The sequence below is a fragment of the Pantherophis guttatus genome, chromosome 7, assembly GCF_059756535.1.
Source record: "Pantherophis guttatus breed Tessera chromosome 7, ASM5975653v1, whole genome shotgun sequence".
NCBI lineage: Eukaryota > Metazoa > Chordata > Lepidosauria > Squamata > Colubridae > Pantherophis > Pantherophis guttatus.
In genome coordinates, this window is record NC_142069.1 from 945,468 (window position 1) to 957,726 (window position 12,259).

General features: G+C 48.7%; 1 protein-coding gene across 1 annotated transcript; it reads left to right on the forward strand.

Annotated features, from left to right (window-relative positions):
• Nucleotides 1-2,001: 2,001 nt before the first annotated feature.
• On the forward strand, nucleotides 2,002-10,048 carry LOC117672963 (acrosin-like). Its single transcript, XM_034430057.2, has 5 exons — nucleotides 2,002-2,166; nucleotides 3,637-3,837; nucleotides 5,620-5,891; nucleotides 7,365-7,513; nucleotides 8,970-10,048. Exons 1-5 carry the CDS (start codon nucleotides 2,090-2,092, stop codon nucleotides 9,540-9,542), a joined length of 1,272 nt encoding a protein of 423 aa, XP_034285948.1. The 5' UTR covers nucleotides 2,002-2,089; the 3' UTR covers nucleotides 9,543-10,048.
• The last annotated feature ends 2,211 nt before the right edge of the window (nucleotides 10,049-12,259 follow it).

Genomic DNA, 12,259 nt, shown 5'->3' on the forward strand with positions numbered 1-12,259 from the left:
GTTGAAGCCAATGAGAAGCTGGGCAAAAGTTGATGGTGCAGAGAGGATGGAGGTTATGTTGTCCTTCTCAACAGAGCAGATGTCCTCTTGTACAGGAGAACCCTTTAGATGTTTGTATGCTGCTATTATATTTCTCCTCCATCATCTCTTCAGCAAACTACTCAACTAGGAAACTCCATTAGTGCTACAAGGATGGAGGAGGACAACAACAACAACAACATCTGTGGGGTCCTTAGTGCTCTCTAGCCTTGGTTGTCGTTCTTGCCTGATCCAGCTAAGTAATATCATTAATGATACTGTTGAGGATAGCTTTGATGATGTTACCTGGTCATGAAATGCCTGCAAGAAAACCACTAAGCTCGGAGAGCATCAAGGACCCTGAGCTACAAATATTCTCTTCTATCAGTAACATCTGTATTCTTTCACCATTCTCAAGAGACTTGGCTTCCATGCCCTTTCCCATTTTGGCAGCTCTTCTCAGAATCTGTTCCGGTTTCTTTACATTTTTTGTAAATATAACTAGACAAAGTCCTCCAAAAACAGTCCAAGAATCCAAAGTAACAATGACCTCCCATGATCTGGGAGCAATTCTTCTTTAATGGCAACTGAAGAACACATAGTAAACATGATCTGACATCTAATGTTACTTCTCAATTATTAATCCTGAAAGTGGAAAGTATTAGCTGCTACACTTAACTTGGAGTGAGGAACCTCTGGCCCCAAAAGAGCTTGATGTATTCCAAATTCCATCATCCTTCCCTCTTAGCCAAGCTGGCTTGGACTCCTCAGAGATCTAATTTAGCAACATCTGGCAGACCGTAGGGCTCCTGTAGATGGGCTGCAGAAAACTGAGACAACCAAGAGATAGCAAAGAGTTGACAGTTTTGTTTCAAGTTGCCATCATTTAGTGGTTATCCAAAGATTAGCAGCTTATGGGGTGTGTGGATACTGTGTCACCTGCATCTGGAGAACCTTAGAGGCAGCAAGCTTGGGTTGGGCGGCTTTGCAGGTCTCTCAGTAGCCTCAGAGTGGCAGAACCTGGGCTCAATTGGCAGAAATGGGAGTCCTGGTATTGTTCTTACTGAAAGTAGGTGAGGAGAAGACATAACTGGCTGCACAACCAATTTTCTTACAGTTTTGTTGTTGTTAGTCGCTTTAAGGCTTTCCCAGAACAAACCACAGATAAGCAGGCCTTCTTTTCATTTGTCAAAAGAGAAACCAGCAGAACAAGAAGCAATGAGTGGAAATCAAGGAGAGAAGCAACCTAGAACTAAGGAGAAATTTCCTGACCGTGAAAACGATCAACCAGTGGAACAGCTTGCCACCAGAAGTTGTGGGTGCTCCAACACTGCAGGTTTTAAAGAAGAGATTGGACAGTCATTTGTCTGAAATGGTCTAGGTCTCTTGCTTGAGCAGAGGTTGGACTAGAAGACCTCCAAGTTCCCTTCCCTATGATTCTATGTTCTATTTAGAATTAAGGAGTAATTTCCTGATCCAACTAATCAGTGGAACAACTTGTCTCCAGAAGTTATGGGTGCTCCAACACTGGAGGTTTCAAAGAAGATACTTCTCTAAAATGCATTTAGGATTTCCTGCTGAGTAGGGAGTTGGACTAGAAGACCTCCAAGGTCCTTTCCAACTTGTTATTTCGTTATTCTGATGGGCAGAATGATGCAAACGACTTCCTAGCAAAATATGTTTGCAGATGACTGCAAAGCCATGATTGCAGGTCTACAAAAGCATCTTCCATGCCACCACTTCCTTCACAGCTTGCTTCTTGCTCAGGTCTCCTGTTGTTGCTGACTCAGCAAGACAGTTAGCGTTCCTGAGCCCTCTCTGCCCCCCCCCCACACGTGCCATGGGTTCCATTCCTAGGCAAGGTTGAAGAGTTTTGAAGGCCACGCCCAGATGCCCAAACTGGGACCCTGCCATTAACCCTTCTAAAGCCAATGGCAGCAAAGAATTGTGGTTCTTCAGTGTGATGTCATATTGTCTGTTGGCTGATTGGCCGGGGACTGAAAGGACAGTTTGTGACGTCAGGAGCCCTGGGAGCAGGAGGTGGGGCCTGACATTTGTTGAGCGATGTAGGATGAAGAAGCTGTTGCTGCTCCTTTGGGCTGTTGATGTGCTCTGTCTAATCTATGATGATGAAGAGGACACTTGCACGTAAGTGAGGGCCACAGCTGGAGTGGGTGACTCCATTGGCGACATTTGGTTGTCCTGGTGCCATGGGGCCTGCGTACTTCAGCCAGATGGATGGTTGTTGGAGCTGGGCAAGGAAAGCAGCAGTAGGAAGTGTGACCTTGAGGTGCTGCTGGGATTGTCCCAGAAGTTTCCAGACTGCCATGACTGGACCCTGGAGGAGGAGGAAGAAGAGGAAAAAACCTGGGTCTCCCATATTTCTTTCCTACCATTCTTGAGAAGAGCAACAAAGATGATTAGGGGATTGGAGGCAAAAACATATGAAGAACGGTTGCTGGAATTGGGTAGGTCTAGTTTGATGAAAAGAAGGACCTGGGGGGACATGATAGCAGAGTTCCCATATCTCAAGGGCTGCCACAAAGAAGAGGAAGTCAAACTATTCTCCTAAGCACCTGAAGGCAGGACACGAAGCAACAGATGGAAACTAACCAAGGAGAGAAACAACCTAGAACTAGGAGAAATTTTGCAACAGTGAGAACAATTAACCGGTGGAACAACTTGCCTCCAGAAGTTGTGAATTCTCCAAGACTGGAAGTTTTTAAGAAGAGGCTGGACAAAGATTTGTCTGAAATGGTAGAGGGTTTCCTGCCTAAGCAGGGGGTTGGACTAGAAGACCCTACAACTCTGTTATTCTATTCTAACAGAAAGCATCCTCCTGAAGTTTCTTCTGAGAAGAACATCTTGGTGAAAGAAGTTTCTGGGTGAGAAGATGAACATTGTCGAAGGAAAACAAAATCCAAGAAAGTCCAGTTGTCCTTTTGGAAAAAGCACTTTTGGGGCAATGAGGACCTGCCTGAGGGAGAATCTCCATAGTCACCTTTCAGTCTTAGTTCAGTCACATCCATGGGCTGGGTTCATACAACTCTCTCTCTCTCTGTGTGTGTATTTGCTGATGCACTAGAGGTAATCCTTAATTTACGACCACAATTGCACCCAAAATTTCTGTTGCTAAGTGAAACATTTAAGTGAGTTTGCCCCATTTATAACCTTTCTTTCCACTGTTGTTAAGTAAATCACTATAGTTGTTACAGTAGTCAATGTTGTTAAGTGAATCTGGCTTCCTCCATGGACTTTGCTTGTCAGAAGGTCGTAAAAGGGGATCACGTGACCCTGGGACACCGCAACCGTCGTAAATATGAATCAATTGCCAAGTGCCTAAATTTTGATCACGTGACCACGGGGGATGCTACAACGGTCATAAGTGTGAAAACTGGTCAGAGGTCACTTTTTTCAGAGCCATTGCAAATTCAAACGGTCACTAAATGAAGTGTTGCAAGTCGCATACCTGTGCATAGCCTGATATTATTTGTGTTTGTATGTATAATGTGTTTTATTAGTTTTGTGCATCAGAGATTGCAGGACCTCTGTGGAGGCCATACGCTCCATCAATCAATCAATCAATCAATCAATCACTCATCCCATCTTCCTTTGCAGGAGGGTGTGTGGTAGCCGGCCATTAGCCATGAGCCATGGCATGTTGCGGATTGTGGGCGGGGTCGATTCCCTGCCAGGAACTTGGCCCTGGGCAGTCAGCTTCCAGTTCCCGACCCGGCAGGGATTCCGCCATTTTTGTGCTGGCTCCTTGATCAATTCTCGCTGGGTCATTTCAACGGCTCAATGCTTCCTCATTCAAAAGTGAGTGAAACCCCAAACACCCAACTCAGCAGAGGGCAGGAGGTCCAGGTGTCCCAAGAGCAGAAATGGGGACCAGAGTCTCTAGGTCAATGTTTCTCAACTCTAGCAACTTGAAGATGTGTGGACTCCAACTCCCAGAATTCCCCAGTCAGCTGACTGGAGAATACTGGGAGTGGAGTTCACACTTCTTCAAGTTGCCAAGGTTGAGAACTTCAGAAGATGTCATACTAGCTGAGGAATTCTGGGAGTTGGAGTCCACATGTCTTCTGGTTGCCAAGGTCGAGAAGCTATCATATGAGGAGGAAGGAGTTGATGACTCTTTTTATCTCTTGGACTTAATTGGCACCTTCTTGGCCTTGTCTTCTTCCAGACTGACCTTTAAGAGAAATTGTATTGTGTCAACTATCTTATCAAGGAGACGAGATCCAACTTAGTTCCATTTTCTGCAAGACATGAGCCCTCCATAATGATCTCTGGATGCCACCATTCCAGATGACTTCAGCTCTAGAAGCACGGTTATCGAGGTTGATCTGTGGATGCCACCATTCTAAGCATTCAGCACTAGAAGCATGGTTATCACAGTCCAACCATCGCCAGAAAGTTGCATGCTTCCAACTTTAAAGTAGAGTCCACTCAGAACTTCTTAAGGGGTCTCCTCCAAAAGGGAGAAGTGTAGAAACATGCAAATTTATAGAGAAAAGTAAGCCACAGAAGTCCAGAGATACCTCCAGAAGATTCTTTTCAGTTAGAACATAGAGCAATATGGTTGGGAGGGACCGTGGAGGTCTTCTACCACATGTCTTTTCATAGTGTCCCTTTTGGCATTTCAACCCAGACTCAACATTATTATTGCTTGATTTGCTGGGGCTTTTTTTGAGACTCTTTGTCTTCTCTTGAGTCTCAGCTTTTTCTCACTGTTCTAACCCGGTTCCCAAACACGGCAAACCCTCTGTAGTTAAATAAATGTTCCCCCTCTCACAGCAGGCTAACAAGTCTGTCCAGCAGGGAGATGAATAGTTGTCGGCCACACCTCTTCATCTCCCCCCACCTACCTTTTATCCCCAGAGCTAGAATGAGGCTTCGCTAGCAGCGGTGGCTCTTCCCTCCCAAGGACCGGTCCATAGATTTCCACTGCTCTCCTCTCCTCTGACTTCTGTGCAGCCACATGTCAGGCACTGGGCCCAGCTGTTCCTCCTCTTCCACATCAGCCTCCTCCAGACCTGGGGGCTCTTGACCCTCCATCTAAGGGCTGACGGACGGCCCAGGCTCCTCCTCTCTCTCTCTCTCTCTCTCAGCCAGCTCCATTTCCTCTTCCCCCTCAGAGCTCTCAGGTTGCCTTGATGCTGACCCCAACTCCCACCCTCCTTCTCCTCCTCTGAGTCGCCTGCTAGAGCGATTGGTGGCCGACAGGCACAACACTTCTGCTTGTCCCCCACTCCCCTCAGCATAAGAAATAATCTTAGGAAGAAGCACAAGAAGACTTCCTTCAGGGCTTCTTTCACCCAGCAGGTAATGAATGAGTGGCTACACGATCACCTTGCCAGGTAGATGATTGCTGTTTTTCTCAGAGAAGGAGGAAGGCTCCCTTCTTTCAGCCAAGCCTGAAGTTCTCCTCCTTCCCCATTGGCATCCCAACTTCCTAAACTGCAAGGGCTCACGTGGGGATTGTACGGTGAGGTCAGGATCCCGGCTATTGCCTTCCCCATTCCAGGACGTCATTGGACCTCTTCAAAGTTGACCTCCTCTTCTCTAACGTGATCTCCTGTCTCCCCTTTCACCCAGGTACCTGAAGGTGGAGTATTTCAGGATACAGATTGGGGCCACCCAGCGCTCCAAACCTGGGCCTGATGCCCAGAACCGGGTCATCAAGAGGCTCGTGGACCACAAACGTTACGACCAGGGCAATCACTTGAATAACATCGCCTTGGTAGAGCTGGACAAACCCGTGATTTGCAACGATTATGTCCAGCCCGCCTGCTTGCCGGAGGAAGACCTGGTCATAGATTTGCTCACCCACTGCTACATCTGCGGCTGGGGCATCACGATCATGCGGAGTGAGAGCCTCCAAAAATTAAATCCATCGATAAAGAAACCCCACCCGCCCCTTATCCCCATCCCTAGGAACACTGGGGCTCTAGGCACTCTCTGGGTTCCGTTCCCCAACACCTTGTCAGGTGTTTGGAGGAAAGTCTGAGAGTCACCCGACCATCGGTCAGGAGCTCTTGAAGGCATCACGCCATAGTTTGGGGATGTATTAAAAACTACGTGGTGCTGAGGTTGAGCACAGGAGTATCAGAAGGGAAGCAGGGAGAGGAAAAATGGGTCTCCTGTGTCCCTTAAGGAACCCCCCCCTCCCTCTCTGATGGCATCCTTGGTCCTAGTGAGGGCAGGAAGGAGAACATTCTCCTACAGTTGACCCAGAGCTTGGCCAATCAGGAACCTTTGCATGCATCTCCTTAAAGGTATGGCATTGCTTTGGGGCACCGGCTCTCCCTGCCACGTTCAGTGATTGACAGAAGCTGATCCAGAGAACCAAAAATAATATTTTTTAAAAAATGCTTCTCTTGCATAGACAGAGGTGAGTTGAGTTTGATGTTTCAATGCCTTCTTTTGAAGAACAGGACTTAGAAACCAATAACTATCCTATCCCCCCGGCTGCCCTCCCAAGGTGGGCTTTAAAAGGTAGCAGTCCCATTCACACCCTGATCTAAACATAGAAATAGAATAGAAATAGAATCCTAGAAGGAAGGGACCTTGGAGGTCCTCTAGTCCAACCCCGCACTCCAGGCAGGAGCCTTCTCCCAGTCAAAGGGTTGTGCAGTGGAACTTGGTTAATTTAAAGCAGAGAGAGGGTGTTCGTTTGTTGTGTTAATCCAACTTTGTTAGTTTAGGATTGGCTGCACAGTGTGAAGCCAGCAAATGACTTATTTCAATAACAAGGTCAACGGTGTTATGGGAGCTTAATCAAACCACAGGTAGTCCTTGACTTACAACAGTTCCTTTAGTGACCATTCAAAGTTACAACGGCACTGAAAAAAGTGACTTATGACCATTTTTCACACTTATGACCGTTGCAGCATCCCCATGGACACACAATCAAAATTCAGACACTTGGCAACTGATCCATATTTATGACGGTTGGGGTCACTTGACCCACTTTTGTGACCTTCTGATGAGCAAAGTCAATGGGGAGGTCAGATTCACTTAACAACGGTGTTACTAACTTAACAACTGCAGTGATTCACTTACTGACTGTGGCAAGAAAGCGGATAAAATGGGGAAAAATTCACTTAACAAATGTCTCACTTAGCAACAGAATTTTGGGGCTCAATTGTGGTCGTAAGCTGAGGACTACCTGTATAAGCAGGGGGACTTTCCATGATGGTTCTCTGCCTATCAGCCCTTCCGTTTGACCCCACCTGAAGCTGGGGGTCGAGACCTCCGCTGAGGCCAGGGTGATGTGAGCGGGTAGCTGGTCAGCCAAGGGGATCGTGGTGGGGTGATGCAGCCCTCTCTTCTGTCCACAGAGAAGGCCCCGTATTCGGATATCATGCAAGAGGCCGAAGTGTCGCTGGTCTCCAGGGATACCTGCAACAGCTCCGAACAGTATGCCACCCTCATCAGGGAGGAGCACCTCTGTGCCATCTCGGAGGATCCCACCAAGGGCAGCTGCCGGGTGAGTTGCCAAGAGCAGAGATCTCCCTCCATCGGGCCTGGTCTTCAGAGGCTCTCTCCTGGCCTTCTCCAAGGTTCGAGAGGTGTTGCAGAGAGAACCAGAGGTAGTCCTCGTTTAAGGGCTGCTTGTTCAGCGATCATTAGAAGTTACGACGGCGCTGAACAAGGACACTTTTCCAAAGATGCTTTTACCAAAAAGGCCACTAGACTTGGGTTTTTTTGTTGGAAAACTTTTCACTTCTCATCTAAGAAGCTTCTTCAGTTCTAACTTCAGTTCTTAGTTCTTCACCTAGAACTGAAGAAGCTTCTTGGATGAGAAGCAAAACATTTTCAAATAAAAACCAAAGAAGTTCAGTTGCCTTTTGTGGGGGGAAAAAAGCATCTTTGGGACAACCATGACCTGGGGGGTGGAGACAACAAGGGGACTTATGACTGGTCCTCATAGCTGTGGCCATCATAGCGTCCCTGGGGTCATGTGATCACAATTCAGGTGCTTGGCAATTGACTCCCAATTATGACACCTGTGGGATCCCATGGTCATGGGACCCCTATTTGTAAACTTCATTGTCAACAACAAAGTTAAGAGGAAGACCACAAATGGGTAATCACAACGAAGCAGCCAATTTAGCCCTCCCTGCTAACTCCATCAACTTTGGCAGCCCTTCGTCCATTGTTTATAAGCATTTCTAAAGCGGTATAAAAGTGATTGCTGAGACTCTAGCCTTGTGCTGTTGCGTGCACATGGGTGATGCTACACCACTGGGTGATGTGCCATGTCCCCGTCGGAGCCTGAATTGGCAGAGGAAGATGAGCCAGAACTGAAGCGTACAGAGATTGAGGGGGCGGCTTCATTGGCTTGGGAGGAAAATGGGGAGGAGCAGGGCCAGTCAGGCCAGGGCCTTTCAGGATTGGGACGGCTTGTAGGCAGGGAGAGGTGGGGAAGGATGACCAAGAGAGGCTAAGCAGTGAACATAAAAGACAGAGCTCAGGCGATGAGCAAGGACTGCCCATTCCTGATCCTCGAGCACGGAGAGTGGAGAGAAGGCGAGAACAGCGCAGGCTGACCCAACTACTGAGGAGGAGAGTGTCCCGCCCCTCTTCACAAGGCATATCTGGGGATTGAGCCTTAAGAAGACACTGTGGGGAGGGGCATTTGTGGGGAAGCAACACTGAATTCCTGGAGTGTTGAATGCCAACCTTTAAACTTCCCAAGAGTCCTTGCATTCTTTTTGGATTTCTTGATTTGCAGTTGCACTGCTCAGAGTGTTGGGCTGGACTATATGCAGCCAGAGGCTGCTTGAGGTGTGTGTTTGTGTGATCACTTTGCTCTGGGACTTGCCAGAAACGTGGGAGCATTTGGGGAAATTTGGAACAATTTTGAACTGCCAGCTGCCTGTGTTCTCTCTGTGCCGTGTCCCGGGTCATCACACGATGTGTCTTCTTCCTCTTTCCTGCAGGGCGATGGTGGTGGGCCCCTGATGTGCAGGGAGTCCCATACCGAGCGCTACTGGCTGATCGGTCTCAACAGCTGGGGCACCGGCTGCTCCAGTGGCAGAGTGCCGGGAGTCTTCACCTCCACCCAGTTCTTCCTCACCTGGATCAAAGACATCATGGCGAACCCCCCCGCCTCTGGTCTTTCTCCTCCATTCAGACCAACCACCCCACGCACCCCCACTCCTCCACCCCCAAGCCGGTTCACGGGAGCGTATTACCTCAACCCCATTTACAAAAAGGTCAACGGGAGGCTAGTTGGGTACTTCCCCGCAGCCAATACGTACAGCCTTCCAACACGCCAGTGGGGTGTCAAACTCACCACCAGGCCCAGGTACACAGGACCCCCCAAGAAATTTACACCCTTCACCTTCTTTCCGATGACACCCCAGTGGGCCACTCCCACTACCGCCTTCCTAGGCTGGGGCATGGGACCTAGTATAATTTATAGGATGCCCCGGAAAAGGTTCACAGCTGCTCCTTACACCACGCAATTTCGCTGGCCCAGGCCTCATTACTGGAACAGGCCCAAACTCTAAGGAAACCAGGGACTTCCATCCCATCATGGCCCAGATGAAGCATCCGTGACCAGCATCCTTCTGGTGTAATCCCTACCACCCAGCTCCTGAACTTTTGACAACCTGCGTCCTGTTTTTCATTTGCCCCATATTTTATCATTTATCAGATTTCTGTAGCCACTTTTATAAATGCGCCATTGGAAACAGAGTTGGCACCTAGCTCCTGCCCCAAGCTCCAACGCCAGCCAAATTTCAGAAGGCTTAGGAACATGGTTGCCAACTTTCTTCATGAGCCCAGACAAGATCTTCAGGCAACCTTAGGGCGCAAATGGCTGGTTTCATGGCGCAGGAGCTAATGTTCTGGCAAACATCTACCCAGCCTGTACTCCCATTTTTGGAAGGAGAAAGAGCTTCACCAGAGCCCCCCTGGCTTCACACCATCACCTTGGTTAGCTGAGACCCAATGAATTCTGGCAGATGTCCTCCTGTAAAAACACACCCAAAATAAAGTGTTTCCTTCCGGAAAATGTCTCTTATTTATTTCGTGGCAGGAATGCTAAGATGCTTCACCGGGCAGAGGCAACACCTAACATTGTGCTGGTATTGAAGAGCAGTAGTTGATCCTGGCCAGAGATTGGAGAAATCTACTGAGAAAGGAAATCAGAAGAATATTTGCATACAGTGATTTTTTGGCAGAAGAGCCTATATTTAAAAAATGGTTTTGAAAGAAGGGCCAGTTATGAATACTGTTTAAAGTTTGGAGAAATGCCGGCCAAGGCCCTGCTTTCTTGGTGTGGTAGGTCAGTGTTTCTCAACCATGTCAATTTGAAGATGTGTGGACTTCAACTCCCAGAATTCCCCAGCCAGCCAACACTGAAGCCATATTTATGACTGGAGAATTCTGGGAGTTGAAGTCCACACACCTTCAAGTTGCCAAGGTTGAGAAGTTGTCAGGTTGACTGTGGAATTCTCCTTCCTTCCTTCCTTCCTTCCTTCCTTCCTTCCTTCCTTCCTTCCTTCCTTCCTTCCTTCCTTCCTTCCTTTTCTCTCATAGAATAGCCCAAAGAACATATTCTGGAAGAGAGAAGTTCCCTTAGGATGGGTTCTAGCATGAGTCCAAGAGCTCGGAAGAGTAAACTTCTGGTCCCAGTGACAGATCCAGATTGGATCCTGTAATATTATCCTAGGACACCTATATTTGCCTTCATTCATCCCTCCTCCATTTCTGTCCTGCTGCCCACAGAGGGAGGACCACGAATGATGGGTGCTTCTCAGAAGAACCTCCCAAAATGCAGGCCAGATCGTGGCTAGCTACTCCTCCAATGACGCGGCTTTGTCTCCACCATCATCTGGGCCAGATGTTCCAAGGCTTTTGGAAGGAGACCAATGCTTGCTTGCAGCTGGCACATTCCGTGTGAGGTCATACTGCCTGAGTGCTGATTGGCTGCAATCGGGCTGGGGGCGCTTGTGACGTCACGGCCGGTGGGAGAATGCGGCAATCAGAGGAGCCTCTGGAGCCATCAAGAGGATGAGATGCATTCTCCTCCCACTCCAGATTCTGGCTGCCGTCTGGCCCACTCACACCATAGTTGATACTTGCGAGTAAGTAAGAGAGAAGAAGGGGAAAGGAGGGATGGGCCCGATCCAGGAAGGGTTCCAAGAGGCAGCCCTTGGAATGAGGCTTCCAAGCAGACCAGTGCTCGGGAGAAGAAAGGAGGACATGTGGGTGAGGGGCCAAGCACCATCTTGGCTAGCACTGTTAGGGTTATAGAGCCGTGGTGGCGCAGTGGTTAGAATGCAGTACTGCAGGCTAATTCTGCTGAGTGTCGGCTGCCTGCAGCCAGGAGTTCGATCCTGATTGGCTCAAGGTTGGTTTAGGCTTCCATCCTTCCTAGGTTGGTAAAACAAGGAGCCAGATTGTTGGCGGCAATTATGCCGACTCTGTAAACCAATAAGAGAGGACTGTAAAGCACTGTGAAGCAGTATATAAGTCTAAGTGCTACTGCTAAGTGGGAAGGAAGGAAGGAAGGAAGGAAGGAAGGAAGGAAGGAAGGAAGGAAGGAAGGAAGGAAGGAAGGAAGGAAGGAAGGGCCGTGGTGGCGCAGTGGTTAGAATGTAGCATTGCAGGCTAATTCTGCTTCCTGCCAGGAGTTCAATCCTGACCAATTTAAGGTTGACTCAGCCTTCCATCCTTCCAACGCTGGTAAAATGAGGACCCAGATTATTAGGGGCAAGAGGTTGATTCTGTAAACCGCTTAGAGAGGGCTGTAAAGCACTGTGAACAGGAAGCAATGCTTATTTCTCCATCCAGTGTTTGCGGAAGACACCCCTTAGTGCTCAGACATGGGCGAAGTGAGCAGGTGGTGGGCGGAGCCGATGTCCAGCCTGGGGCGTGGCCTTGGGTCGTCAGTTTGCAGCTCCCCACGATAACAGGACACAAGCACAGCTGCGGAGGCTCCCTCGTTTCTGGCCGATGGATTCTCACTGCGGCCCACTGCTTCTCAAACAAAAGGTGAGACCTTTGCCATGCGGTGGCACCAAGCGTCAGAAGGGGAAGGGCCTCTCAGAGGGATGGGCTTCATACGGACTCCAAGGGGAGAGGAAGATTAGGGGACCGAAGGCCAAGACATAGGAAGAACGGTTGCAGGAACTGGAGGTGTCTAGTTTAATGAAGAGAAGCACTAGGGGTGACAGGATAGCGATCTTCTAATATTTGAGGGGCTGCCCCAAAGGAGAGG

Coding starts and splice junctions, on each gene's coding strand:
- LOC117672963 (XM_034430057.2), top strand. CDS start 2,090: ATGAAGAAGCTGTTGCTGCTCCTTTGGGCTGTTGATGTGCTCTGTCTA. Junction 2,167..3,636: donor GATGAAGAGGACACTTGCAC/GTAAGTGAGGGC, acceptor CTTCCTTTGCAG/GAGGGTGTGTGGTAGCCGGC. Junction 5,892..7,364: donor GGGCATCACGATCATGCGGA/GTGAGAGCCTCC, acceptor TTCTGTCCACAG/AGAAGGCCCCGTATTCGGAT.